The 13,434-nt window shown below is 46.2% G+C and overlaps 2 protein-coding genes across 11 annotated transcripts in view; one reads left to right on the top strand and one right to left on the bottom strand.

Moving 5' to 3' along the window:
- LOC146295755 (sodium bicarbonate cotransporter 3-like) overlaps positions 1 to 6,891 on the top strand; it is a 42,029-nt gene extending 35,138 nt beyond the window's left edge. For 7 of the 10 annotated variants that reach the window (XM_084696866.1, XM_084696867.1, XM_084696865.1 and 4 more), the window contains 7 exons: positions 186 to 437; positions 611 to 679; positions 816 to 989; positions 1,256 to 1,393; positions 1,900 to 2,036; positions 3,462 to 3,569; positions 4,428 to 6,891. In XM_084696866.1, coding sequence (XP_084552992.1) covers positions 186 to 437; positions 611 to 679; positions 816 to 989; positions 1,256 to 1,393; positions 1,900 to 2,036; positions 3,462 to 3,569; positions 4,428 to 4,512 — 963 coding nt within the window. In that variant the 3' untranslated portion in view covers positions 4,513 to 6,891. Of the gene's footprint in view, positions 1 to 185; positions 438 to 610; positions 680 to 815; positions 990 to 1,255; positions 1,394 to 1,899; positions 2,037 to 2,728; positions 2,781 to 3,461; positions 3,570 to 4,427 lie in introns of all 10 variants that reach the window. The other 3 variants (XM_084696863.1, XM_084696869.1, XM_084696868.1) reach the window with 3 other exon arrangements.
- Positions 6,892 to 6,981: 90 nt separating this feature from the next.
- Positions 6,982 to 12,610, bottom strand: herpud2 (HERPUD family member 2). The gene is made up of 9 exons (XM_084696874.1): positions 12,397 to 12,610; positions 11,499 to 11,786; positions 10,308 to 10,385; positions 9,721 to 9,837; positions 9,394 to 9,539; positions 8,927 to 9,052; positions 8,482 to 8,778; positions 8,250 to 8,361; positions 6,982 to 7,903 (listed from the first exon to the last, which is right to left on the bottom strand). Exons 2-9 carry the CDS (start codon positions 11,637 to 11,639, stop codon positions 7,733 to 7,735), a joined length of 1,188 nt encoding a protein of 395 aa, XP_084553000.1. The 5' UTR covers positions 11,640 to 11,786; positions 12,397 to 12,610; the 3' UTR covers positions 6,982 to 7,732.
- Between the last annotated feature and the right edge of the window lie 824 nt (positions 12,611 to 13,434).

Genomic DNA, 13,434 nt, shown 5'->3' with positions numbered 1-13,434 from the left:
GTGAGTGTTGTGTTCAAAGGGTAGAACAAGTTTTGGTGATGTTTTACTTTATTTTTTTTAACCCCCCCCCCCCCCCCCCAAAAAAAAAAAAAAAAATCTAAAGAAATGTTGGATAAAAAAAGTTGGGAATAACAGTTTGGAAAAGCAGCTGTGCTCAGTGCCGTTTGTTTCTGTCCGTGGTACAGAAGGGCTGTGGCTACCACCTGGACCTGCTGGTGGTGGCAGTGATGCTGGGGGTCTGCTCCATCATGGGCCTGCCCTGGTTTGTAGCCGCCACCGTCCTCTCCATCTCCCACGTCAACAGCCTGAAGCTGGAGTCAGGCTGCTCCGCTCCCGGGGAGCAGCCCAAGTTCCTGGGCATCCTGGAGCAGCGCTTCACAGGGTTCATGATCTTCCTGCTCATGGGCTGCTCCGTGTTCATGACCTCCGCACTCAAGGTCAGAGGTCATTGGGAGGCCTGTTTACACAAGGCCTGTTTACCGAACCTCCGTTCAATAGTGACTTCTTACGTTGTACGACAGTGATACTTTTAGTGAAGTGATGTTTTCATGTAGTGCTATAAACTGTGCATACAAGATATATTTATAGTAGCTTTCTCTCTCCCTCTCAGTTCATCCCCATGCCAGTCCTGTACGGCGTCTTTCTCTACATGGGAGTGTCATCTCTCAAAGGCATCCAGGTGAGATTAGATTCTAGTCCGACTAGGTACAGCCACAGATCGTGATCCTCACTTCTCCCTCCTTCCTTCAATCAATCTCTCTCTTCCGTCACCTTTCCATGGGTTCCCTCTCTCCCTCTCCTTCCGCCTCCTCCAGTTATTCGACCGGATCAAGCTGTTCTGCATGCCGGCCAAGCACCAGCCCGACCTCATCTACCTGCGCTACGTGCCCCTGTGGAAAGTCCACGTGTTCACCCTGGTCCAGCTCACCTGCCTGGTGCTGCTCTGGGTCATCAAGGCCTCGTCTGCTGCCGTGGTCTTCCCTATGATGGTGAAACACTCAGAAACACACACACACACATATTCAGAAACACAAACACACTCAGAAACACACACACATATTAGAAACACTCACACACTCAGAAACACACACACTCAGAAACGCATACACTCAAAAACACACACACTCAGAAAACACTCAAATACTTAGAAACACTAAAAATAGATTGAAACCCTAGCCGCTTCGCATGCCTTGTTGCTTCCATCTTTGGGTTTGTTTCCCTGCTTGTCCTGACGAGACTCTGTGCTCTGCTGAAGGTGCTGGCTCTGGTCTTCATCCGGAAACTTCTCGACTTCTTCTTCACCAAGAGGGAGCTGAGCTGGCTGGACGACCTGATGCCTGAAAGCAAGAAGAAGAAAGAAGACGACAAGAAGAAGAAGGCGAGAGAGAAACTGGTAATGAGATCACAGCGCCACCTTGCTGTATGGGGAGGGTAGAGCACGGTGAGGGGGAGAGCGACTAACTGCAGTTCAAGAAGTCACAGGTTCAAATCCCCCTGTGAATCAAGGCCTTTGGATAGGAGTGTGACATTATTTCACCAGCAGTATCTTAGTTGGAACGCAGCAAGGCCAACAGGCTGTCTCTGCTGTTAACGGCATACTGGCTTCTTTGGCCTCTGTGGCGAGTAGCCATGGCAACATTAGTTGAAATTTGCAATCTTCTGTAGTCGAGATGTTATGGTTGTGCTGTGGTATTTCATTTTGTGGTTCCTTTGTGATACTGCACATTTTCTCTTATTGTACGTTCCTTTTATTCAAAGGAAGAAGAAGAAGGATGACTAATGTGCAACAATAACATCTCAATTGCTTACTTTCTACATGCCCTTTTTTGTGCCTCTTTAAAAAGAAAAAGAAATGTAAAGATGTCAATCAAATGTAATGAGTGTTCCTGGTGACAACAGGAGGCGGTGGCCCGGCTGGCGGTGGGGGCGGAGTCTGGTGTGGGGGAGGAGCCTGGAGTGGGGGCGGAGCCTGGGGTGAAGCTCCATTATGAAGGGAGCAACCTGTTGAAGATCCCTGTCAAGACTCATTCAGGAAGGTTTGTACCTGGCCACGCCCACAGACCTGTAGAGGAGACAGGAAGTCACACCCACACACCTGTAGAGGAGACAGGAAGTCACACACACACCTGTAGAGGAGACAGGAAGTCACACACACACCTGTAGAGGAGACAGGAAGTCATACACACACACCTGTAGAAGAGACAGGAAGTCACACACACACACCTGTAGAGGAGACAGGAAGTCACACACAGACCTGTAGAGGAGACAGGAAGTCACACACACACCTGTAGAGGAGACAGGAAGTCATACACACACCTGTAGAGGAGACAGGAAGTCATACACACACACCTGTAGAAGAGACAGGAAGTCACACACACACACCTGTAGAGAAGACAGGAAGTCACACACACACCTGTGGAGTTTGGAGTCACACACACACCTGTAGAGGAGACAGGAAGTCACACACACACACCTGTAGAGAAGACAGGAAGTCACACACACACCTGTGGAGTTTGGAGTCACACATGTCTTTATGGTAAAGATCACTGTTAGGTACTTTACTGTAAACAACAATAGTGTCTGTTTGCTGTAGAAGTGTTACTCTGGTTTCTGTAGAAGTTTCTCTACTACAACTCATTCTACCTCCTGGTCAGTGGTGTGTTGTCGATGTTTGTGGAGGTACAGATCACGCTAGCTGTGGTTTAGCTAACGTGTTTATCTTGGACAGATCGTACAGAATAGTGGCTCACACCTACCCTGAGGACGAAGAGCTGGCAGGAGTGGGTGTCTGACGTAGGCCCTTCTCTCTCCCCTCCCTCCTCCTCTCCCCCCTCCTCTCCCCCCTCCCCTCCCTCCTCCTCTCCCCCCTCCCCTCCCTCCTCCCCTCCCCTCCCTCCTCCTCTCCCCCTCCTCTCCCCTCCTCCCCTCCCTCCTCCTCTCCCCCCTCCCCTCTCCCCTCTTCTCCCCCTCCTCTCCCTCCTTAACGAGCTCTAGATAACCGCAGCCAACGCATGGCCCAAGCTGAAGCGTAACTCGGCTTTCAAGAATCGACCATTTTACATCCCACACATCACCCTGCGTGCTGTGTTATGTGGAAGGGGAAAAAATGGTCCTGGATCAAATATTTGGATGACATGTAACACTGCTTGCGAACGGTGTAAAGGCTCTAAAATGGCAGTGTTTGTTATCACTAACCTGCGGTGATCTGGCGTGGGCTCCTGGCAGGGTTGTGGAGAGACCTGCCTCCGGGTGCAGCAGTGCGGGTCCTGCAGCGCCTGATCGCAAGTCACTGCTGATCGCAGTCACTGCTGATTAGCGCCTGGCAGAAATAGTGCCTGTTGTCTTCAGTCTGTTCGTTTACCTGGAAATGTGTGTGTTGCAGCCTGTCCTGACTTCACCTCACACACTGACACGTGTGTGTGTGTGTCTGTCTGTGTGTGTGTGTCTCCATGTGCATGCAGTTGTGAACCTCCCAAAGTTAACATCTCTGATGAGATGGCCAAAAGTGTTGCGTGGAGAACAACAGTTTCTGGCAGCGACTACACCCAACCTGCCCAACGTAGCAACAGGTAGCTATGATGACCCAACCTGCCCAGTGTAGCAACAGGTAGCTATGATGACCCAACCTGCCCAGCGTAGCAACAGGTAGCTATGACGACCCAACCTGCCCAGCGTAGCAACAGGTAGCTATGACGACCAAACCTGCTCGGTGTAGCAACAGATAGCTATGACGACCCAACCTGCCCAGCGTAGCAACAGGTAGCTATGACGACCCAACCTACCCAGCGTAGCAACAGGTAGCTATGATGACCCTTTCGTGTACCCAACCTGCCCAGCGTAGCAACAGGTAGCCATGACGAGCCACACTGTACCCAACCTGCCCAGCGTAGCAACAGGTAGCCATGACGATCCTCCTAGGGGTTGTGAAGGAGTAGTCTTCTGACCTCCCATCACACAGACCCGGTCTAGAGAGTCTCCCAAACATAACATGAAGGAGAAACCGTATTCCACTGTGCCTTCACATACGCAGACGGTGATGCGGTGACATGCTGCTATTTGGGCCAGTCTTCAGTCTGCTGTTGTGGGTTCACCTGGCAAGTGTTGAGGCTGTTCGCTGCTTTCTAACCACGCTGGCACGTCTGAGCCCAGGGTGCTGGAGCAGCGTTCGCACCTGTGCGCTCCAGTCAGCAGCCCTCGGCCCTATCAGAGCTGTGGTCCCAAAGCATGGGAATGGAGTTTAACTTTAGCTTCATCATAACACCCCTGCAGACACATTCTAAGCCCCTTCACACACACACAAACACACAAAAAAAAAGAAGAAAATGTCACACCTTGACACTATTTAACTTCCATATGCCTCTCTTCTTCTTTTTTCTCCCTCTTTTTTTCTCTCCCTTTCTCCTGGTCTCCTCCCCTGCCTTCATCAGCGAGGAGAAGGTGGCGTGTGTTAGGGTGGACCTGGACCCAGAAGCAGAAGGAGGCTGCAACACGGCCATAGAGACCTTCTTGTGAAGGAGGAAGACGATACCTTTCTCTCTGCCCCCATCCCTCCCTCCCACCCCTCCATATTACCCCAGAGAGCAACAGTTGGCTAGCTAGATCTGGAGCTGGGCAGCTCGTCAGGGGGTAGGTAGGGTCTCTGTTGGAGACAATGGCTGAGCTCTGACCTCTAGTAACCCACTGTTGCATTCTGAGAAATCCCTGGCCTGTGATTGGACTGCACTGCCCACCCAAATCCCCCATTTCGGGTGCTTCAAACCCCCATGTCAGGAGTCATCTTCTCATCTTCAACCACAGATGCCAAAATAAGGGGCCACTCTAATGAGGATCTGCCGATCGTTACGGACGCTTAAACAGATATTTATTTTGAAAAGGTGTACATTTCAGTTTCAGTTCAAAGCAATATATTTGTGATTTTTTAGGAGATTTCATGTTGTTTCTTGTTTTATTTGACTCATTAGATTCAGACGTGTTCACTGGATCTCCCCCCCAACCATTTTAATATTCAGATGAAGACACTTCAAACCAGCTGCAGAAGCACACTTTATCGAAGCCATTCAAGTGGATTGTCACTTTTATCAGTGCCAACTGATTTTGCTGTATGTCAGAAGCCTGGTTCACTAGACTGCCACAAACCAACAGAATGTACACATATGCCTAACCCATAATCTCAGTCGAGTGTAAGGTGGCCAAACATGGTCTGCGGTAGAAAGATCGGTTGAGCCAAATCTTTTCACCGCTCCCTAATCACTTTGTCTCCCTCTGCTGGCTGTTCGTTTGAAAATGTCAGCGTCAAAATTGCTGCTCGCGTCAAGACGTTTTAGCCGAGGATACGTGTTTTAAACTAAATGTGACTCTTTCGATGGAACTGAATACGTTTGTTTGGTATAGAGAGCCGTCAGCGAGGTCATCCAGTTCCGGTCAGGTCGTCCCCATAGCACTTTAGCTTTTTTGCCAGTTTGTATGAACTAGAGACCTACACAGGCTTGTGTTGTGTTTGACAGTGTCTGATGTCTGAAAATAACCTGGGAACCTGCCTGGTGTGTCGCTGTGGTCCAGTGTTGACATTCAAGCCTGTCTCAAATAGTGTATATTCGTTTTATTTAATTGTAGGGATCACAATTATTTTGCTAAAATACAAAAGTAAAAAAGTTAGACTTGTTTGGAATTGTTTCAAGTGTCAGTGAACTGGGGTCACTTTCAGAACCGCTTCAAACCAATTCTGTTGCACCTGTACTTCGCGTAATTCAGTTATTACAGTATTAAGAAAGTCTTTTTATGCAGAATACTTCTATTTTACTCCAGAAATGTATCTTTGTATTCTATGAAATATATAGTTCTCATCAGCTTAGCGTGGTTCTGTGGCAGCAATAATCAACAGTGTTCAGTACCATGCTATGTGTGGATTGAGAGTTACGTGTCAAGCAAAGGTTTGAGTTTGTCAAATCGTCATTGTTTTAATGGGCATTTCAGTGTGTTGCTAACTACGGTATGAGACAAGCTTATGTGCCTTGTGAAGGCAGCACTGTGGCTTGAACTTTTACCATAAATGTATATTGTTGATGTTCAGGTACTGTAATCGCATAATGGCATCCAAACGCCAAAGACTACCCTACTTTTGGGAGTTCCTACCTGCTGTTTATACCGGTTCAAACAGGAAGTCAAACATTTATGACCGTCTTGATCTTAATGTCTTTGTGAAAGTCACATGTAAAAACATTGGTTTGGTAGATCGTGCATCATCTACCAGACCAACAACAAAACGATATATGTATATATATATGTGTGTGTATGTATATATGTATATATATATATATATGTGTATGTGTATATATATATGTGTATGTGTATATATATATATGTATATATATATATATATATATAACCAATATCAGCATTATTTATAATCTGTAGTTTTACTGTCAAGACACTGTTTTCATGTCACAGACAAAACCCAAGCCCTTCACAAATCGTCATTCTATTGATCGTTTTTAAATGCACTGTCAATGTTCACCAAATTATTCTAACTTTAAAATCACAGGTGAACAACATTTCTGTACATTAACGTGAATTTTGTTGAATACTTTTTTTCCCCTCAATGTTTTGACTCATTGCAAATGTTCATTTGATGTTTGATCTGTAATATTGGTGTGCTTGGTAGGAAGGCATCACAACATGTACAACACATGATCTTGCAGTACAATTGACTGGTGTGCACCGTACATCCAATGTGTTGATTAGGACCAGCTACTACAATGAACTCACTACTGCTGTGGGTTAAGCACTCTAGCCTACTCCAGTAGTTATTAAGGTACTGCAATGACAAGGTATAGGACAAAACCTATTTTTTTGTAACTATCGATGGAAAGCAATAAAAGTATTTCAATGTCAGACTTGTTTCTGTGTTCTTTTTCACCAATACCAGTGGCGTAATGTTTTTTACAAAAATGTTCAACTAAAAATACATTTTGAATGCGACGGTAAATTAGTCAATTATTTTATTTACTCGTCACTGGAATTAGAATCTTTAGCGGTTTAGTACAACGCTGTCATTTGGCTGTTTCTCAATGTACCGTTATGAGGTTTAAGTATGATTCAAGTGTGATTGTAGGTACTGCAGCTTAATACTGCGTAGCTTGTGGCTACTACGGTCACTGATGCTGCGTTCGCAATACATTCAGAAACTACATCTCTGCTGGTTGTTCACTACCAACACACAAGGATGTTAAAATCTGTTTAATTCAAAACTGCTTGGATGAAGTGTTTAAATGGAAGTAACTAGTTTAATGTCAACTAGTTGTCAAGTTCAATATTCCATTAATATTTTGTTTCAACAGTATTAGATAAAGACAAAACATACTATTTCTGACATAGTGGAATCTTAATGGGTTGGTATTAAACATGAACTATATTACAAACAGGTCAACCTGTCCCATATCGTCAAGGACACCTTAGCGACAGCCATTTCCTATTCTACATTGACAGAGGACAGAGGACTGCTACGAACAACAGCGGATCGTCCAATCTGCAAGGGCCCCTCGCCCACCCTGCTGTCCCACAGTTGACTTCATACAATGACGAAAAACTCTGACACACCTGCAGTGTCCCCCCCGACTGCAGTGAACGTGATTCGGTGTGTGTGTGAGTAGTGTGGTGTGTGTGTGTGTGTGATATCCGTCCCCGGTCAGCCCCAGTGCGTTGCGTCTAGCTTCAGGGCTGTGGACTTCCTGCTTCAGTTGGCAGCGTTGGCAGGCCCCTCTGGGATGAGAGACATGAAGAAGGTGATGATGAAGGACCAGGTGGAGGAGAGGAAGCCCGCGTGGGCGAGGCCGTTCGGATCCTCCGGGCCTTCCTCCCCACTCTCCCCGTCATCCTCCCCCACGCCCTCATCCATGACCCGCTCCTGCGGATCACATGAACGTGGATGAAGTTAAACTGGATGGGATGATCGTATTTGACTGTAGATCACAAGGTCGTAAGTTCAAATCCCCCCGCCCCTGCTAAATGTAGGCCTACTGATCATGTGACTTGTGTCAGGGGAAATGTTTCCCTGTTAAATTCACCACAAATATCAGCTGTTGTCGGTAATAACTTTACACTGTCATCTCAGAACAATCATACTTTCTCAAATAAAAAATAAAAAGTCCTCAAGCGTCCATCTGTGTAATTTAATGAAGGTGGGAACTCTGGCAGCCACTGGAAGTTCCCCACAGACCAGTGGGGGTGAAAGGTCAGAGGTTGTGCGGTACCATCTCTTGGAGGTCGTGGTGGAGTTCTGCTTCCATGTCGTCCTGGTGCTGCCCTTCCCCAGGGTTCTGCAGCTCGTTCTCTAGGTTGAAGGGAAACCAACCTGCCTGGTGCCTGGAGGAGAGGAGAGAAGAGGGCAGGGCAGAAAGAGAGAGAGACAGCATTAGCGAACTTTCCACAACCTGACAAAACAGAATACAGAACACTCCTCTACTTCTGAAGAGTACCACTCACAGGTAGAGCAGCACCATGGCGCCCATCACCATGACGAAGCGGCTGAAGGAAGAGTAAAAGTACACCACGCTGAGCAGGATGGCGGCGCGCGACACCGCGTACACCCAGTCCAGCCAATCACGGTTGTGTTCCTCGTCGTTCAGCACCTCCCCTCCCTGGGCATTCATCTGCACGTCCGGGTCAGCCACGCCTCGCTCCTCCTGGGGAGGCCTGTTCGGAGGATCTGATTGGCGGGGCTGGGCCGACAGCGAATCAGAAGTCGGCCTGAGATGATGAGAAGAGGTAGCCATCGCCTGGCTGGAGGGATGGAGGGGGAGAGAGTGAAAGGAAGTGAGGTAGAAGGAGGATCATGAGGTGACAGTCACTTGACTGACAAGGTCAACGTATGCTTTGTCATCATTTCCAGCACGTTTACCTTGTATTAATCCGTGATGAAAAGACTTACTAGTGCATGAGGTACTGCTGGGCATAGACCTGTTGCCACCACAGCAAGGTCATGGGGTTGTAGGTGGGGTTAAAGGTGGGGTAAGGTGGTGTGTAGGACGCAGGGCCTGGCTGACTCCACATGTAGCTGCAATATAGGATACATTCATGATGAGCTCACGCACTGAGGCCCTGATCCCTGGTCTGTCAGACTGGGGGTTTAAAGGCTCCGGAGGGAGAAGAGGGAGGCCTGCATGACTTCATTACAGATCAGAGATGATCTACAATGATAATGAGGAGAGAGAGCAACTGAGCACGTAATGAACATAAGTGTTGTGATGAGTGATATGACGGTTACCCTGCTAGGGTTCCCCATCCCTGCTCAACCATCCAGAGCACTTCTGATCCTTGATAGTTTTCTGGACTTACTAAATGCACTATTTGAAAGTGGCTCTTGATGAAAGTGTTTGCTGTGTGTCGACCACTTACCCTGGCATGAAAGCTGGGTGGCCGGGGTAGGGGGGGGCGGGGCCGGGGGCGGGGCCGGCGCGGTGTCTTAGACCGTCGTTGCTCTCTCCTGTAGAAGCTGATTGGCTCTCCTGGCTGGGGGAGGATCCTCCGGCACTCTGATTAATCTGGAATGAACAAGAAGAAAAGGTACTTTGAGAACGTCAAAGGCCACCCGTTTGTCGAGCTTGCACTCACCTGTACCTGCGGATCCCCACAGACGCGTGTGTTAATGAATACGCATGATGAAACGAGTGGCAATGACTGGTGCAATGTGACGAGATGAGGCGAGGGGGGGGGGGGACTCACGGTGCTGCTGGAGGGGGGGTCCAGGGGGGGCTTGTTATGGGGGCCGCTGGGGCGCTGGGGGGACCCAGGGGGGCTGTGGTAGGCGCACACCAGGTGAACCATGTGGTACTCATCGTGCTGAAGTCCCCAGAACCAGTGAGGAAACACATGTAATAAATACAGACATGTTACACTGATGCATGCGCATGCTGCAAATGCCCTATTCAATTGAAGTGCATAAATACTTGTTATGAGTAAGCTTATGATAAAAACAAGCACATTTGGCTGCAGGTGTAATAAGATCTTTTCACATGACAAGATTTCTTAAAATCATGTGTTGTGTACTTAAATTACGTCACTAGATAAGCACTCAATGCGAGAAACAGGTCCAACTCGATTTCAAATATAAAAACAAGACCATCACACACACAGATGATCAGCTTTCGCAGTACATTTACATGACGGTAACTTTACTTTTAACATGAGTAACAACAGAAACACAATATCGCATAAACCTTAAACATTATTATAGAGAGATATTCCCAATGATTCCAGCAGGCTGAATATGTGTGTGGCACTGATCTGGGGACAGCGACAGAGGAACACACCTTTCGGAGCACATCTTTCAGTGTCAGGTGATCCAGTAAAAGTTTTCCAGAATACACCAGCCTCTGGTCTTTGGAACTCTGCGGAAGAATTAATCACACAGATTACAGGGTGCTCCTCGACACATAGCTTAACCTACTTTCTGAGCATCTTAATCTGCTGAGCCGATATTACGAAGACCCCGTTATGGTTTAACTTTAGAACGTGTGCCTGAAGGAAATGGTCTGTAAAGACCGCAAGACAGATGCCAGTCTAGTTGATTGGATAAGTAGTGGTATTAGACATAGTGAGGTAATGACAAGGTAACAGGTCATCTTCTTGGCCTGACCTGCTGTAACCCTGTTTGGCCTATATCTTAAACAGGAACCGATGGTTGTAACCAGAACCAGAGCTGGTCACTGTGAACAGGCTTTTGTTTTCCTCGTCACTGCAAGATCTCTTCCAGTCTACTGACGTGGTGAACCTTACTGTCAGGAAGTGACATGGTAACACGGATCCATAAGATCGCTGTGGGCCAAGCGTCACTTTGTTTACAGTGATTACTTATACAACTACGCAAGAGTTACCAGCGGGACACATTCGAAAATCAGACTTGGCAATTGGGGAGAGTTAAGAAACGAACTCCCTCTGGCAGCCTGATGTCAAATCAGAATCTTGGGCCAGGTATCAAACGTTATTGAGATGACGCTTTCGTTGTCTTGCTAAAGAAAAGACCGCGTTCTTTGGCGCTTACTGCTGCAGAACAGTTAGAACTGTGCACTCGTAGTCTCTGATTTACATACACCGTTTGCTTTCTTTGGATCAAAGCAAATACAAGCTCTAATTAAGTATCCAAGGTTACTCAAAAGGTTCCTTGGTATTTCACCAGTGTACAGCGTGCTAACAAGTTTACAAATATACCAAAGCCATTCATACACTTCTAGTAAGAGGATTTAGATAAAGGCTCATAAAAACCCTTCATTCGTTGACAAAAGGCCATTGTAAAAAAATATTTCGTCAACGTCCAGGTAGATTTCCGTTCTACCGTATCTACGTCTTGTATGACAGCATTCCTAAAGATGCATGGTTCATTTTCAAAACCAGAACCCAACCCTAACACACGAGAAGAACTGTGTGAGTCATGTAATCAAGATGTAGCTTCCACGAGGAACAAGTCACTATAATCCCGCACGGGTGATGACGTTAACACTTACAGGTTTACTGGGATACACATCGGAGAGATGGGTTTTGAGTTTCTCTACAGTCCAGTTCAGAAAGCAGTTGATGGTCTGGTCATCGTACTTCTGGTTGGGTGCCTTGATGACAAGGGTAACGGGGCTGTCGACGACATCCATGTCAGACCATCTGTCAAGACGGGAATACTGTCGGTTTCTAGCACAGCTCGAGCTGCACTTCTGGAGTTTGGGTGATACTGTAGTCAGCTGCACATGCTCCACTGATGGAAGTTGTTCAGTTGACAGATTTTAAGCTCCCATCTCCACCTGTGTTAACATACAAGACGCGACATACTGTTACTGTAATTAGCTGGATAACAAAAGATACATAACCCTGTGGAAATGTGTGTACACACAAACGCAGCTACACAGTTAGCTAGCTAGGTCCATAGCATAACATCCCCGAACTGCGTTACAGTACTGTAGCATGTCGGACTGACGTTTGTGTTACGCTAGATAGTTTAGATGTGTTTGGTTTAGCGTTCAGTATGGTACAGTAAATAACATAAACAGAAGCTAGCTAGAAGAACGTCGCAATTGCAGATGACCTAGAACAAGCTAGACTACTACAGTGCTAGCCATGTGTTAGCTAGTTAGCACAAACTTGGTTGTGGAATCCGAAATTTATAACAGTGAGAGCAAATTTGATACCCAGTACGGCAACCTAAAATCACAAGATGTATACTTTAAAAACAGCTAGCCTAGGTTGGATCCCGGCCCAATGCTAACATCTGTGTCTGAAGTTGGTTCCTAGATTCTAGCGTTCAGTGCTACTACAGACAATATTAGCTTCAATCTTCTCCAATTTAAATAAAGCCAGACACATTACCAGTAGTGTACACCACATACACAACCTCTACCCCATGACAAAGCCTACCTTAGACTTCACTGAACATTATCCCCGAATAGTATGACCTTTGAGTGTCCAGTCACTACACATAATTCATCCAGCTATCTGGAGCTAAGTAGCAGCTGCAGTTGTTATTGGTTACCAGCTCGCATAGCTAGTAGCTAAATAGAGCTCCCCTCTACGGAAATGACGACATAGGAACAGCTGATCAATCACTGTGTCTGAAATGTAGGCGAAGAGAAGTTATATTTTTATGGATTCAATTTTTTGCTATGTTTTCTAGATTTAAAACGACATGATATGTGCTGACAGCTACTGAGAAACAGGCGTTCATACTTTGCGTAATACAGCGACTTCTCTTGACAATGTTTAGACTGCCATCTAGTGTAAAACCTGTAACTTGCACACAAACACACAAAAACGTTCATAGAAGCAGAATCAGCTTTATTCGCCATATAAGTGCACTCAAAGAAGCACATTACAGTGGCAGGAAAGTGCATATGATAAACATATACGAATCTTAAATATAACAACTAGAAAATGTAGTCTAAATCATTCTAAACAATACGATACCATGTAAAATATAGAATAAGATATATACTTCACTGTGGGGAACTGTCAGGGCCCTCGAGGCCCACAGAGAGGAGCTAATATATTCTAAAAATACATATATTTTAAAAGTAATCTCTTCTTATTTTATTTCATCAATTCATAATTTGACAATCTAAAGACAATGTTTCTGAAATAAAGCCCAATCCTGCCTAGTCAGTTTGTGTTGGAATGTGAAGAGTTAAATGCAAGAGAAAGCTGGATAGAATAGCCAGACAAGCCGTTAAGATCATGGGCATTCCACAAGAACAGCCATCTGATCTTTATACACAAGCAGTGGAAAGAAAATCCAACTTCATCATCCAGGATGCCTCCCAACCACTCCACCAAAGCTTTGAGCTATTACCATCAGGAAGAAGGTTCAGAGTGCCTCTCTCATTATACAACAAATCCTTAATTCCCAATGCAATACATATACAAAACTCATGCTACTGATACATCACACACACTCTGCTT

This window comes from Hypomesus nipponensis, chromosome 4, assembly GCF_054491055.1.
Source record: "Hypomesus nipponensis isolate SF chromosome 4, ASM5449105v1, whole genome shotgun sequence".
Classification (NCBI taxonomy): Eukaryota; Metazoa; Chordata; class Actinopteri; order Osmeriformes; family Osmeridae; genus Hypomesus; species Hypomesus nipponensis.
Note: the sequence above shows the minus strand (reverse complement) of the source record. Positions and strands in the feature narration are given on the sequence as shown.

Coding starts and splice junctions, on each gene's coding strand:
- herpud2 (XM_084696874.1), bottom strand. CDS start 11,639: ATGGATGTCGTCGACAGCCCCGTTACCCTTGTCATCAAGGCACCCAAC. Junction 9,838..10,307: donor TGAAAGATGTGCTCCGAAAG/GTGTGTTCCTCT, acceptor TGGGGACTTCAG/CACGATGAGTACCACATGGT. Junction 7,904..8,249: donor ACCACGACCTCCAAGAGATG/GTACCGCACAAC, acceptor TGTGATCCGCAG/GAGCGGGTCATGGATGAGGG.